At 40.3% G+C, this 15,523-nt stretch overlaps 1 protein-coding gene across 6 annotated transcripts in view; it reads right to left on the bottom strand.

The window, feature by feature from the left end:
* The window catches only part of RNF216 (ring finger protein 216), a 170,269-nt gene that overhangs the window by 110,524 nt on the left and 44,222 nt on the right, over window positions 1-15,523 (bottom strand). For all 6 annotated transcript variants that reach the window (XM_082431537.1, XM_082431538.1, XM_082431539.1 and 3 more), the window contains exons 7-9: window positions 13,730-13,894; window positions 6,270-6,384; window positions 2,513-2,652 (exon numbers count right to left, since the gene is read on the bottom strand). In XM_082431537.1, the coding sequence (XP_082287663.1) occupies window positions 2,513-2,652; window positions 6,270-6,384; window positions 13,730-13,894 (420 nt within the window). The remainder of the gene's footprint in view (window positions 1-2,512; window positions 2,653-6,269; window positions 6,385-13,729; window positions 13,895-15,523) is intronic.

Genomic DNA, 15,523 nt, shown 5'->3' with positions numbered 1-15,523 from the left:
GATGTTACCACTGCAATTGTTTTGGGGTGCCATGAACTGCACCCATATAAGACAATGAACTTAACTGATAAATGTCATGTGTGTTCGGACTGTTCCACTGACTGGCCATTCCCCATCCTTCTCCCTCTTCTCCCGTCTCCCTATTCCTTGAGACACAACAATGCTGAAATTAGGCTAATTAATAACCCTACAATGGCCTCTAAGCATTCAAATGAAAAGAAGAGTGGCCCACCTCACTTTAAATCAAAAGCTAGAAACAATTTAAGCTTAGTGAGGAAGACATGTCAAAAGTCGAGACAGGCCAAAAGCTAGGCCTCTTGCACCAAACAGTTGGCCAAGTTGTGAATGCAAAGGAAAAATTTTTGAAGGAAATTAAAAGTGCTACTCCAATGAACACACAATGATAAGAAAGTGAAACAGCCTTACTGCTGATATGGAGAAAGATTCAGTGGTCTGGACAGAAGATCAAACCAGCCACAATATTTCCTTAAGCCAAAGCCTAATCCAAAGCAAGGCCCTAACTCTTCAATTCTATGAAGGCTGAGAAAGGTGAGGAAACTGCAGAAGTCTGAAGCTAGCCGAGGTTGATTCCTGAGGTTTAAGGAAAGAAGTCATTTCCATAACATAAAAGTGCAAGGTGAAGCAGCAGATGCTGACATAGAAGCTGCAGCAAGTTATCCAGAAGATCTAGCTAAGATAATTAATGAAAGGTGGCCACACTAAACAACACATTTTCAAATGTAGACAAAACAGCCTTATATTGAAAGAAGATGCCATCTAGGACTTTCACTGTTAGAGAGGAGAAGTCAATGCCTGGCTTCAAAGGACAGGCTGACTCTCTTGTTAGGGGTTAATGCACCTGATGACTTGAAGCTGAAGCCAGTGCTCCTTTTACCATTCCAAAAATCCTAGGGCCCTTAAGGATTAGGCTAAATCTACTCTGCCTGTGCTCTATAAATGGAATAACAAAGCCTGGACAACAGCATATCTGTTTATAACACGGTTTACTGAATATTTTAAGCTCGTTGTTGAGAACTACTGCTCAGAAAAAGATTCCTTTCAAAATATTCCTTTACTGCTCACTGAAATGCTGCTGGTCACCTAAGAGCTCTAACGGAGATGAACGAGATTAATGTTTTCATGCCTGCTAACAAAACATTCATTCTGCAGCCCATGGATCAAGGAGTAATTTTTGACTTTCAAGACTTATTATTTAAGAAATACATTTTGTAAGGCTTATAGCTGCCATAGTGATTCCTCTGATGGATCTGGGGCAAAGTCAATTGAAAACTTCTGGAAAGGATTCACCATTCTACATGCAAAGAGGAACATTCATAATTTACGGGAAGATGTCAAAATATCAACACTAACAGGAGTTTGGAAGAAGCTGATCCCAATACGTGTGGATGACTTCAATGGAGAAATTAATTGCAGATGTGGCAGAAACAGCAAGAGACCTAGAATTAGAACTGAATTGCTGCAATCTCATAATAAAGCCTTAACAGGCAAGGAGTTGTTTTTTATTGATAAGCAAAGAAAGTGGTTTCTTGAGATGGAAACTACTGGTGAAGATACTATGAAGATTGTTGAAATGACAACAAAAGATTTAGAAAATCACATAAACTTAGTTGATAAGGCAGCAGCAGCAGGATTTGAGGGGACTGACTCCAATTTTGAAAGAAGTTCTACTGTGGGTAAAATGCTATCAAACAGCACTGCATGCTACAGAGAAATCATTCATGAAAGCAAGGATCGATTGATTCAGCAAACTTCATTATTGTCACATTTAAGAAATCTGGACAGCCACCCCAGCCTTCAGCAGGCACCACTCTGATCGGTCAGCAGCCACCAACAACACTGAGGCAAGACCCCTCACCAGCAAAAAGACTATGACTCGCTGAAAGCACAGATGATGGTTAGCATTTTTTAGCAATAAAAGTATTTCTTAATTAAGGCATGTACATTGTTTTTTTTAGACATAATGCTATTGCACACTTACTAGACTACAGTGTAGTGTAAACATAACTTTTCTATGCACTGGGAAACCAAAAAATTCGTATGACTAGCTTTATTGCAATATTCATTTTATTGCGGTGGTCTGGAACCGAACCCGCAATATCTGCGAGGTCTGTTTGTATTAAATAACCAATATATGTATATTCCAGTTGACTTGCACACTTGATAGTATATTTGGAAGAATTAAAGAGCTAAATGGAACCTCTCTCTGTTTTTTCCTCCATTTCCTCTAATTTCCACCATTAGAGGGCGAAGGAGGTGAAACAGATGTGTTTACTAAGCTCCAATTAAAATTCTCTAACATAAATCTGATTTATGAAACTGTGAACTTCAGTCAGTATCATTACAAAATCTAGTTTTGTTTTCCTTTTAAAAGTTTTACAGTTTATTCAAATGAATCACTTGAAAGAAAAGGCAAATCTTATAAGACAGTTTTATACTACACCCTAACAGCAAACCAGAATCCCAGAAACACATTCCAAGCACATCTTCCTACCTCTGCCATCTCTTTGATTTTCTGCTCATAGAACTCCTGCTCTTGCTGCACAGCTGGAAGGAGAGCACGCCGGTCATAAGACCTACAATGTCGCCGCTTATTTTCCAGAAAGAACATCCTCTTTTCTATTTTTTTGTCACCTAGAAGATAAATGACAATGCAAAATCATGCAGACAACTGTTCTGCTAGGAATCCAGGCAGCCATCCCAGTCCTCTGTGGCCTGGTCCTACAGAGGACGTTTAGTGACTTTCCCATAACATATTCTCTTTGGGAAAACTGGGCTCCTTACCATTCCCTAACATTCCACGCACTTCCCGACTTTCTTCCTCTCCACCCCTCCCTCGCTCCTGCTTATTATAATCCAACTGGAAGGTCTCTCCTAGCCTGTCAGTACTGCACTGTGTGAATATACCACAATTTATTGTGCATTCACTACTGAGGACAGGCAGGTTTACAGTTTTGGGTTATTATGACCAGGGCTCCTATACATATGCTTGCAACTCAGCTGAGTATACGTGAAGGAGTAGAATTGCTGGATCAGCTTAGAAAACAGTGCCAGTTTTCCAAAGTGTCTGTTCCAATTTACACCCTCCCCCCACCAGCAATGTATGTGAGTTTCAATCACTCCACATTGTCCTCAACACCTGATGACATCAGTTTTTAATTTCAGCCATTCTGGTAGATGCACATGTGTTACATGTATATTTAAAAAATTTTTTTATTTTGAAAATTTCAAAGACAGAAAAGAGCAGTACCTAGATTTACAATAAATAACACTTAGAATAAAAGCTAACAAAATGACAAATGTCAAATCTTGCAGTTGGTCTGATTTAGGTTTCGTATTTCTTTGGTTGATTTGGTAATGTACATTTTCTAGAAAATTGTCTATTCCATCCAGATTTTCTATTTACTCAAAAAACCTTTTTGATAATCTCTTTTGATTTTATCAATATTTACTATACACTGATACGTTTTATTTTTCCTCTCTTTTCTCTTGTTCACTCTCACTAGTTTTTAAAAATTAATATTTTTTTTCAGTGATTATTTAGAAAACCAGTTTTTGGTTCTCTATTCTGTTCCATCTATCTGTCTATATTTCTGCCAAGCCCACCTGGTTTTCTTTTTAAAGAGTATTTATTTTATTTATTTATTTAATTTTATTTTTTGGCTGCGTTGGGTCTTAGTTGCAGCACATGGGATCTTCGTTGCGGCATGCAGGATCTTTCGTTACAGCACTCGTACTTAGCTGCCCTGTGGCATGTGGGATCTTAGTTCCCCGAGCAGGGATTGAACCCGTGTTCCCTGCATTGGAAGGTGGATTTTTAACCACTGGACCACCAGGGAAGTCCCAAGACCACCTGGTCTTAATCACTGTAGCTATGTAGTAAGTCTTGAAATCCAGTAGACTGATTTCTCCCACTTTATTCTTCTTTTTAAAACTCACTGGGACTTCCCTGGTGGCGGAGTGGTTAAGAATCTGCCTGCCAATGCAGGGGACATGGGTTCGAGCCCTGGTCTGGGAAGATCCCACATGCTGCGGAGCAAATAACCCGTGTGCCACACTACTGGGCCTGTGCTCTAGAGCCCTCAAGCCAAAACTACTGATAAATAAATTTATTAAAAAAAAGAAATCATTTTAGCTATTCTAGTACCCTGCCTTTCCGTATAAATTTTAGGATAATTTTAGGATACCTTGCCTGTATCTACAAAAAAATCTTGCTGGGGTTTTGACAGAAATTACATTAAGCATGGTACCAATTTGGGGAGGATTTACATCTTCACTGAGTCTTCCAATCCATGAACATAGTACGTTTCTCCATTTATTTATATTTTCTTTGATTTCTTTCTTCAGTGTTTTGTAGTTTTCATCCTAAGTCCTGTACATGTATTAAATTCACATCTAAGTATTTAAATTTTTTCAGAGCGACTTTACTTTTTAAATTAATTAATTATTTATTTATGGCTGTGTTGGGTCTTCGTTGCTGCGTGCAGGCTTTCTCTAGCTGCAGTGAGTGGGGGCTACTCTTTGTTGCGGTGCGTGGACTTCTCATTGCGGTGGCTTCTCTTGTTGCGGAGCACCGACTCTAGGTATGTGGGCTTCAGCAGTTGTGGCACGTGGGCTCAGCAGTTGTGGCTCATGGGCTCTAGAGCGCAGGCTCAGTAGTTGTGATGCACCGGTTTAGTAGCTCCGTGGCATGCAGGATCTTCCCGGACCAGGGATCAAAACCCGTGTCCCCTGCATTGGCAGACGCTTCTTAACCACTGTGCCACCAGGGAAGTCCCAGGAAGGTACATTTTTGGCTTGATATAAAGGAAGAACTTTCTAACAGACATAGCTGACCAACAAGGGAGTAGATCATCTTGTGAAGTGATACTTTCTTTTCTCTACCACTGAAAGTCAGAAACAAATACTGAATGACTATGTATTAGGGATGCCTAGTCTAAACTGTGGATAAATTCAGCTGAATGAAAAACTACCTATACACTGTCCCCATTTTCATTCTGCCACAAACCTGTGAGAATGTCATGTCAGGAGAGCAGTGCTTCACAGAGTAGCTTGGTGACCTTATAAGTCAGAGCCTAGGACGTTCTCTTTTAGACCCTGAAGAGTTCAAAAATTCAATACTTTCCAACTCTATAACTATCTCATGGATTTTTCATTTAGTCACACCTGAAGTCAAGTCATGAAATTAATTACAGATGTAACGGAAAGACACATAGGAGAAAAGAAAAGGGAAATATTCTTATTTATGACATAATCTACAGGAAAAGTTGAAGTGGACTCTTTTCTTAGACACAAGCAACTAAGATCAAATTTGTTGCAAAATTCAGCAAGTTTACCTTGGCGGGGGGTGGGGAGTTAGACCTGAAGTAACCTCTTTGAAAGAGCTTTCAGCAGTTACTTCATCAATATGAATAACAGAATTTTAAATAAACAGCTTAAGTGGCAGTCTAAGAGCTGTTTGGTTTTTTTCTGTGTAGAAGCCACTCTCTCAGGTGTGTAAGTGACTCCTCTGCAGTAAGCAATCAATCACTGGTCTACCTTTTACTATGCAGTGATAAGGTTAATTCTTGTCAAACCTTCAAGACCTCTTTTCCCCCCAAGTTGAAGAATGTCCCCAAACACTTTTCCACATGTGAATCTAACACTACACACAATTTTCCTGTCATGGTGTATCCTAAACAGAAAGATGACAAACGTAGCCACTTTCTAAAAACACCGATGTGCCATCAAAGCAGTCATGTCGGACTTCCCTGGTGGCGCAGTGGTTAAGAATCTGCCTGCCAACGTAGGGGACACAGGTTCGAGCCCTGGTCCAGGAAGATCCCACATGCCGCGGAGCAACTAAGCCCGTGCACCACAACTACTCAGCCTGTGCTCAAGCCTGCGAGCCACAACTACTGAGCCCACGTGCTGCAACTATTGAAGCCCAGGCTCCTAGAGCCCATGCTCCCCAACAAGAGAAGCCACTGCAATGAGAAGCCCATGCACCACAACGAAGAGGAGCCCCTGCTCACCACAACTAGAGAAAGCCCGCGCACAGCAACGAAGACGCAACGCAGCCAATAAATAAATAAATATAAATAGATAAATAAATTTAAAAAAAAAAAAGCAAAAAAAAAAGCAGTCATGTCAGTGACACTCCTCAGACTGCTGTAACAGGGCATTTCTAAGCAGCCACACCACGACTCCCCTTCCGGGCTGTGCGGGAGCAGACTGCTCTGCAAACACCATCAGCAACATTTGGCCATTACCTTGTTCAAATTTGAAATCTATGTAAGAATACTGATTCATTTCTTTTCTCTTTTTTCTTTTTCCACTGGTTTCTGGCGACAGCTCCTGCCATTTTTTAATGGCATCAGAAAAGGCCTAAAAGTTGAGAAAGGGAAAGGTTACCGCTGTAAATGGGACAAAAAAAGTACATGAAACATCGGCAATCCCCAAATCTCGTTGTGACTCACAGTTTCAGCCATTTTCCCTACATGGCTTACCAGAAAAGGCAGCAGCAAAATAAACAGGTAGCATTTCATTATTTTCATTTTCCCTTTCAACAACTGCTATAATGGTAGAACCAAAATGCTTACTGATAAAGGTACACAAGAAAATAGAAACTACTGAAGCTGTCCTTAAATAAGCACAGGTTAAATCACATAACAAATGGGTACAAGTTATATTTTACAGGCAGCATCTTACATGGTGTTTCCCTGGTCAACACTCCCTCCTCCACTTCCCCCACATTCTCGTTGCTTTCACCCACATCCCCACTTTGTACTGAACAGTGGAGTGCAAAATTCTTATGCCAGTGATAATCCCTTTTCTTTCATTCCTTTAGCTTCTCCCCCTTTTTATTTTTTATTTTATTATTTTTTTATTTTTTAACATCTTTATTGGAGTATCTCCCCCTTTTTAGATCTTTCCAATAGGCATTTAAAGGTGCTCAAGTCTCTGCCATCTTAAAAAAAAAGAAAACCTTTCATTCCCTGACCTCCTTCCTCTTCCAGCTACCAGCCCTTTTCTTCTTCCTCTTCTTTGTAGCCAAACTTATCAAAAGAGCCATCTGTATATCATTCCATCACTTCGCCTCCCACAAGCGGCCAACTCCCTCTAATCTGGCCTCTACCCCACCTTTCCACTTGCTAATCTTCCTAACACGGGGCTAACTCCTCATCTCACTGGATCTCTCAGCAGCACCAACAATGCTGCCTGCTCCACTCTCCTGACTTCCTCCTCCCTCGCTGCCTGCTGCTCTACCTAGTTTTTCCATGTTGGGAGTCCTCAAGGCAGCCTTGGCTCTCTTCTCACCGACAGTCTCTCTAGGTACACCTCATCCAGGCTGGTAAGGTCACCTTCCATATGCTGACGACTCTCAAAATCCCTTCTCCAGTTCGTATTTCCCACCTTTTCTGTCCATTCAGCCAACCAATGAATTGCTTTTACTTGGATGTCTCACAGGCCCCACCCAGCATGCTGGCAGTTCAGCATTTCCCAGACAGAATTCATGATTTCTAAGGATCACCCTTGCATCTTAATCTACCTCCTACCTCCCTTCCTTTTCAAAGCTCCTAAGTTTGGGAATCAGAAGGGAATTACCATTCGTTGTGCGCGCCTCCTATAAGCTAAGCACTACATGTGGCCCTTTCAAGTCCTTACTTATTTAATTCTCACAACAATCCTCTGAGGGAGGTATTATTTATTTTATAGTAGAGGGAAGCAAGGCTTAAGAGAAAGGCACTTGCCCCCAGTCAAACCTTAATTAAAGCTAGTATAGGAAGTCAGGCCAGTCTCGGAACTAAAGCTCCTCTCTTTGACGTCACCTTGCCCTCAGATTTCAGTGAAACCCCATCAAGAGCTGGCCAACAGCAAGATTCATCTTGCTACCTCTCTATATCCCGGATCAACGCCCTCTACAGCTGCAGTGCCTCCTTCCTTGCTTTCTGTTTCTTCTTTCTGTCCCACTACCCAAGGCATTCCCCACAAATCCTTAGGCACCAATCTTAAAGTCACATGTTTGTACTCAGCTGCAAAACTACTAATCTATACCAAGTTTTATCTACAGGTAAAACCCCACCCTTGAACCAGGGCTATGTGCAAAAACCCAGGAAAGGAGGCAGGATAAGTTATTATGATTTGCATTTTAAAAATGAGGTAATTAAATGGCAGATGTCATTTATCAGCAACTGATTACTGGAATGTGAACTCAGAGCTCATAACTGGTAGGTAGTCTACTGGGTTTTCAACCACACTACACTGTCATCAAACACAGAGGCTTCTGGGACTTCCCTGGCGGTCCGGTGGTTAAGACTCCACGCTTCCAATGCAGGGGGCCCGGGTTCAATCCCTGGTCAGGGAACTAGATCCCGCATGCCGCAACTAAAAGATCCCACATGCCACAACTAAGACCTGGTGCAGCCAAATAAATAAATATTAAACAAACAAACAAAAAACATAGAGGCTCCTGACTGGAAGAACTGAGGTCATCACCTTGGTCCCATTTAAATACTGTTTCTAGTTAGCAGGAAAAAAAAAAATCCATATATATGAACACAAACTCATACCTGTCAGGAAGCTGTACCTTAAAACAAAATGTTGCCTAAAAATTAAAGGCACCTCCAATATCTTATCTTAATAGTTATATTAACATTCATTACTTATCTTTTTTTTGTTTTTTCTGGTCGCGCCTCTCAGCTTGTGGGATCTCAGTTCCCCGACCAGGGACTGAACCTGGGCCACGGCAGTGAAAGCGCTGAGTCCTAACCACTAGACCACCAGGTAACTCCCTACTTAACCTACTCACTAAAGGTCCAATAGACAAATAAAATTAGAGAATCAGAATTCCTTCCTTTCGAGACCTGCTAGTTATAATTTACACCTACAAAACCAAAAGGCATCACAGTTACTTTTTCTTACCTTTTAGCCTTTCACATATTAGTCCTCTAGTGAAAGCATCTTTAAGACCCTGTTCAAATGACATCTTCATTTCTTTCCTAGTGCCCTCATGCACCTTTATTCACTCTCTTTTATAATACTCATCACATTGCTTTAGCCTTTTTTTAAACTTTAATCTCCTCAAACAGACTGAAAACTCTTTGGAAAGAAGCTAATTTGTATTCTACGCACATCAGTGTCCTCAGGGTCTAGTCAGTAACTACCATGAAGTAAGTACCCCAAAAACCTACCAGGAAGAACACAGAACAGATAATGAAGAAATAATTTAAAAAATTTTCCTTTTGTTGTTTCTGGCACTTTTCCCTCCAGGCTGCTCACACTCACAAATCAAATACCCACTCAAAGTATTCGTTTTGAGAATCAAGGATACAGTCTGGTAAGATTTTTGGGACATCTCTGACAACAGCCAAACTTCTTTTAAGGGATGACCTAAAAACACGACAATCGTCATGTGATGATGCAAAAGCTGAGAAGTAGACAGAGACTCCTCTGCGGAGCCTGGTGGAAAGGTCAGGTTCAGAGATAGGGATATGTTACCTGCATGGAGACAGAGATGACCATTCTAGTACACAGAGGGAGAAATCTAGGAAGCCTGGGTAGTCAAGACCCTGAGAACGATCACCTCAGAGAACAGAAGTCAAGGGGTGGGTTAAAAAAGATGGCCCTGTCCACTAGCATTAAGCTCCATGAAGGAAGGGAACCTGTATATTCACTGTGACATTACCAATGTGTGACCTATGGCAGGCATTCAACAAACTGCCTGAAAGAAAGAAGTAGTCACATCTGGGGCAGAATTATTGAGAAGAATTAGGAGGGGAAATAATTTTCAATCCAGTGGAACCATCAGTCAAGCATGAGTGTGTAAAGGAAGACACAGAAAGTTGTCAGGATCTAGAATACAGAAAATTAATCTTTGTCAAAAGGCAAAGGGAATTCCCAAGATAAAAGCTATGCAGCAGGCGTGAAGAACAATCCGAACAGACTGGAGTCTACCAGCAGATGAATGGATAAAGAAGGTGTGGAATATATATACAATGGAATACTACTCAGCCATAAAAAAGAATGAAATGTTGCCATATGCAACAACATGGATGGGCTTAGAGGGCATTATGCTAAGTGAGATAAGTCAGACAGAGAAAGACAAATAGTACATGATATCACTTACACGTAGAATCTAAAAAATACAACTAGTGAATATAACAAAAAAGAAACAGACTCACATATACAGAGAGCTAGTGGTTACCAGTGGGGAGAGGGAAGGGGAGAAGAGAAATATAGGGATGGGGAATTAAGAAGTACAAACTATTAGGTATAAAATAAACTAAAAAGGATATATTGTACAACACAGGGAATATAGCCAGTATTTTATAATAAATATAAATGGAGTATAACCTTTAAAAATTGTGAATCACTATACTGTACACCTGTAACTTATGTAATATTGTACAGCAAGTACACTTTAATTGAAAAAAAGAAAAAAAAAGAACAGACTGGAAGAGGAAGGAGGGGAGGGCTCTGGGTAAAAAAAAAAAAAAAAAAAAAAAAAAAGAGAATTGACAGGTTTGACAAAAAGCAAAACTAGAATAAGAACAACTTTCAAGTTGTTGGGTGTGGAAAGATTTACCCAGAGTCAAAAACCTGGACAGCCAGGGAAGTCCCTGATTTTTTAAACTATGGAAATTAATTAGTTTGATAAAAATAAACATTCATTTTAAGAAGTAGTTCCTGTTGTGAATTTTAAGGATGACCAGTTCTCTCCAGTTTAGAAGTTATTCATTGAAAACACTTAGTGCTGATAGCATTTCTGTCCCTACAGAACTTTACAACCAGAAGAAACATTACTGCAGCTGCACTGGGGTCTCCAAGAAGCTTACCCACAGGATACACCCATAAAAAGAGTGGAGCTAAAATATCCACAAGTGCATACACATGCGGGTAGAGTCTTCCTGCACTCTGGGCCTCCATACCACAGGCTGGGAACAAACCAGAGTGGGCCCTGCTGGTCACAGGCCTCTCCAGCATGAATTCAGTGCTGCAAACCTAAGGAGGCCGAACCACACAAGGCTCTTGTGCTCTTGTACTACACTAAGGACCAACTCTGAAGATAGCACTGAGTAACTGTTAAGTAAAAAGGTTTGAAAATTATTCTGTAGCACACAGAGAGAAGTGTGAAGGGATGGGAACCTGTTACTGAAACTTGATATATGTGAGGCACTGTGTTATAGGCCTGCTATATATTATCTCATCTAATTCTCACATTACCCATCTAAGACATCCACTATTCACTAACAGAAAACTGAAGCTCTGCAAGTTTAAGACACTTGCTCAAAGTCACACACCAACAAGCGGCAGAAGTAGAATTAAAATTCAAGAGAGAGAGAAAAAAAACCAAACCTAAGTTTGATCAAGATTCTAGATGTAACCATCAATTTATACAAAACTGAGGGGACAGAGGAATCATTTAATTACAATGCAGGGGTGCAGTCAGCAAAATCTAGACTGTGAAAACCTGTAAGATAAAACAACCCAGTTTTTCCCAACAAATAGGCAGTAAGGAAAAATAAAGGGGGAAGAGAGAGAGAGAGCTTACAGATTTTTAAAAAGAGATTTAAGAACTTATCAATCAACTGCAATAAACAGATTTTACTTGGAACTCTATGACCAAACAAGCTAAAGATTTCTGACATATTCAGAGAAATCTGAATGCTGACTGGGTATCTGATGACGTTAATTTTTAAGCTGCGATAATGGTATTTTGGTTGTGTTTTAAAAATTATTTTGTCTTTGTATCTATCTTTTAAAGATAAATACTGAAATATCTATGGATGAAAAAAATGAAATGAAGCTTGGAATTTACTTCACAACAGTCTGGGAGGGAGAAGTGGGTAGGGGTGGAAATACAATACAACAAGACTGGCCAGGAGCTGGTAATTGCTGAAGCTGATGATAATTGCTGAAGCTGATAATTGCTGAAGCTGAGTGACAGTAAGCAGGGGCTTGTTACAACACCATCTTTACTTCTATATGTGTTTGATGTTCATAGTAAAAAGTGAAAAAAAGAGAAATCCATGGAGAATTGACTCTGTCTTCAGTCAGCATACCTTCCCAAAGCTATCACCATGTTTGGGGAGTGGCGCAGGGAAGACATGCTATTGCTGAAACTAGGAAGCATCTCCGGGTGTGTTTTCTACATCCCTGTCCACGTTGAGTGTAACTTCCTACAAGGCAGAAGTCTTGTGCACCATGTCCATTCAGCAGGGAGACTTTCTGATTGAGCACATCAGATTTTAGCTTCTGTCAAACATTATTTCTCCTTAAACACCTTACATTCATTCAAACAGTCCAACCCACTTCTTTTCAAAATCCTGCAAATTTTTAAATTACCCACCAAAACAAGCAGACACCATAAAAATATAAAGGGCCAGAAAAACGAGGAAAAGGATAAGGAAGGTATGAACAAGAACTGAGCCACAAAGCCCTACAACCTCCCACCCACGTAACTAGTAGGCCTTCAGTGGGGAGAAGCATGTGCGAGTACAGTTACTCTTACTGATCTCAGGATGGCGGCAGGGACGTTACCGATGAGGACCAGCCCACACCCAGACCACAGGGGCTGTCTCCTGCTGCTGCCCTCTTACTTCTCATCTAGGCTCCCTGGGAGCTCGGAAAAGGTGTGAGGCACCAAAGCGTCAGTAAAGACGCCAGGCAGGGCCTAAAGATGAAAGAGCCCATTCTTTCTCAAGGTCATTATCTTGGGGGGGTAAGCTCATTCATTTTTCAATGACAGTACAGACATTCCCTCTTTAGCATGGGGAATGAGACTCAGAAATAGAAGGCACTATCTCTGTGTTGCCTTCAGAGTAATTTTACCTAAAATGAACCTACAATTAGGAGTTTGTTGACAGCTGCCTAGATGTTATCAATCTAAAGGTGGAAGGGGCCTACACTCAGCAAATTCACCGATGTTCACCTTCTTTCAGGTTAAGACCCAGTGGGTGTTTTAACCATTAAAGTTAACTCCACATTTGCTTGTCTTCTGGAAAGAAAAGCACACTGTCTGCTGAGAATCACCAGAACTTCAGCAGGAGAAATGGATTTAAAGGTAGGAGAAAGAAGAGGAACGAGTCAAGGACCTGTTGGTGCTCACTCTTCCATCCTGGCTGACTGCCATGAAACGGGCACTGTACAATGGACTTCACTAAATGAAGCATGTCTGCTACCCACTAGTGACCAGCACCCTTCCAAGCCCTGCAACAGAGGCCCTCACATGGAATCTTATTTAGGGCCCAGAGTCAAAAAACAAAACCTTGAGCGCTTTCAGTAGCTGCCCACTCTCTTCTGAGGCAAACCACCACTCCCTGGGCAGAGCTGGGTTCCTGGGCCTTTTACAGACTCTACATGTAACTGCTAACTGAGCCATCTGGGGGAGGACTGTGGTGGCCAGCTCCAAGTCAGAAAGCAAATGAGGGAGGAGTAGCACTGAAGTGCATCTTTTACACTCTAGTCATCCGCATTCCATGAGAAAATTCATTACCCTCCATGTCTTTATGGTCAAACCAGAACTTCCCTGCTTCTAACATGTATTTCTTTTCATTCAGTTCTTCCTGATCAGCAAATACCTTTGTCTGTTTATCTTCACCCCGACAAACTCCTTAGCTCTTTACCATCATAAACCATCCCAATTTCCACAAGCTGAACTCTTCATTCTGTTATCACGGGAAGTAGTAGTCAAGAGGTGTGACCCCACCAGGAAGACTAAGTAGAGCACCTTTCGGGTGATTGCATAGTGTCCTTTGAGCTCATGCAGGGCCCACTTGATGTCCTGACTGCTGAGCATTTTGAAGTCGGCCATCAGGAGGTCAGCAGCTTGGATGAAGCAGCGCTGGTCAAGAGGAGCCAATTTAGAATAGTCAAAAAAGTCTATTTTAGGCAACTGGAACGAGAGAGAGGCACAACATTAGAGGCCAGACGGTGCACTTCCTATGAGGGGGAAATCATTTGAAGAATTATTTACTACAGAATAGAATAATCTGACTTGTACTCATAATTACTCTAAAGGAGGATACCAACCCTGAATAGAGATGAAGAAATGATAGTTCACAGAGGTTAAACAGGCTGCCTGGAGTCTGAAGACTAGTTTTACTAGTTGGAACTATGAAAAAGTATAGCTGGGGATTTGAACCCAATTTTTTAGCCATTTTCTTTTCACAAAATGTTTAGAAAAATGAATTTTTTTCCAGCTACAAAATACAGGCATACTTCAGGGAAACTGTGGGTTTGGTTCCAGACCACTGCAATAAAGTTAGTATCACAATAAAACGAGTCACACAAATTTTTTGGTTTCCCAATGCAAAAAAAGTTAAAGTTATGTTTACACCATACTGTAGTCTAGTAAGTGTGCAACAGCATATGTACAAAAAAAAGGTACATGCTGCATTAATAATTTATTGCTAAAAAATGTTAACCATCATCTGAGATTTCAGCAAGTCAATCTTTTTGCAACAGTAACATCAAAGGTCACTGATCACAGATCACCATGACAAATATAATAATAAAGTCAGAAATATTGTGAGAATTACCAAAATGTGACATAGAGACACGAGGTGAACAAATGCTGTTGAAAAAATGGCACCGACAGATTTGCTCAAGGCAGGATTGCCACAAACCTTCAATTTGTAAAAAAAATTGTAACATCTGAAAAGCACAATAAAGTAAAGAGCAATAAAATGAGTAATACCCATACATAAAAGAAAGAGTCAAAAAGAATTTGTGGTAAGTAGAAGGATGGTACAACAGATCCCAGTGAAGCAGTTCTGAACTAGACTTTCCTTCAACCGCTTAACACACTAAATGCTAGTCTGGATCACAAATGAAGACAATGATTAAGATTTTTAAAAACCAAACTGTTTATATCTTGATATAGGATTTGGTTACACAGGTGTATGTACTGTATATAAATCTTATACAAAAAGAAAAACTGTAAACAGACATTAAACTTTAGGCAATAATCTGCATGCTAAAGTATTTACGGGGCAGTTTATTGATGTTTTTGCAATTTACTTTGAAGTGCATTATAATGAAATCAAATATGAGAGGAATGAGCTGATGGACACGGGGATGGATATATGACAAAATGGACATAGTAAAATGTTAACTTTTAATAGTCCTGCTGGTGAGTATATAGGAAATCAATGGAAAAGTCTTTTTACTTTACTGTATGTTTGAAAATTTCATAATAAAATGTTAAAAAAAACCCTAAAATGATACAAATAGTCCGGTCCAATTCTTGTTTATCTTAGGAACTTCCTTTGTAGGATTAAAGATATGGAGGATTTGTTTAATTCTTTGTGGAGAAGGAAAGACAGAGTTACAATGAAAGAAGTCAAATACAGAATTCAAAGTGACTCAGATGGAGAAACCCCACTAAAATATATATTCTGAAATCCTCTTTTCCTGGAGAGTCTTAAAAAAATATGTCTTGACAAAGCAGTTTATTCCCTTAAAAATGATGGAAAGGGCAGAGCATTTCCAAGTAGACACTGCAAAACAAGAGCACAACTTG

Source organism: Balaenoptera physalus, assembly GCF_965194825.1.
Source record: "Balaenoptera physalus genome assembly, chromosome: 16".
Lineage (NCBI taxonomy): Eukaryota > Metazoa > Chordata > Mammalia > Artiodactyla > Balaenopteridae > Balaenoptera > Balaenoptera physalus.
This window is presented reverse-complemented; position numbering and strand designations above follow the sequence as displayed.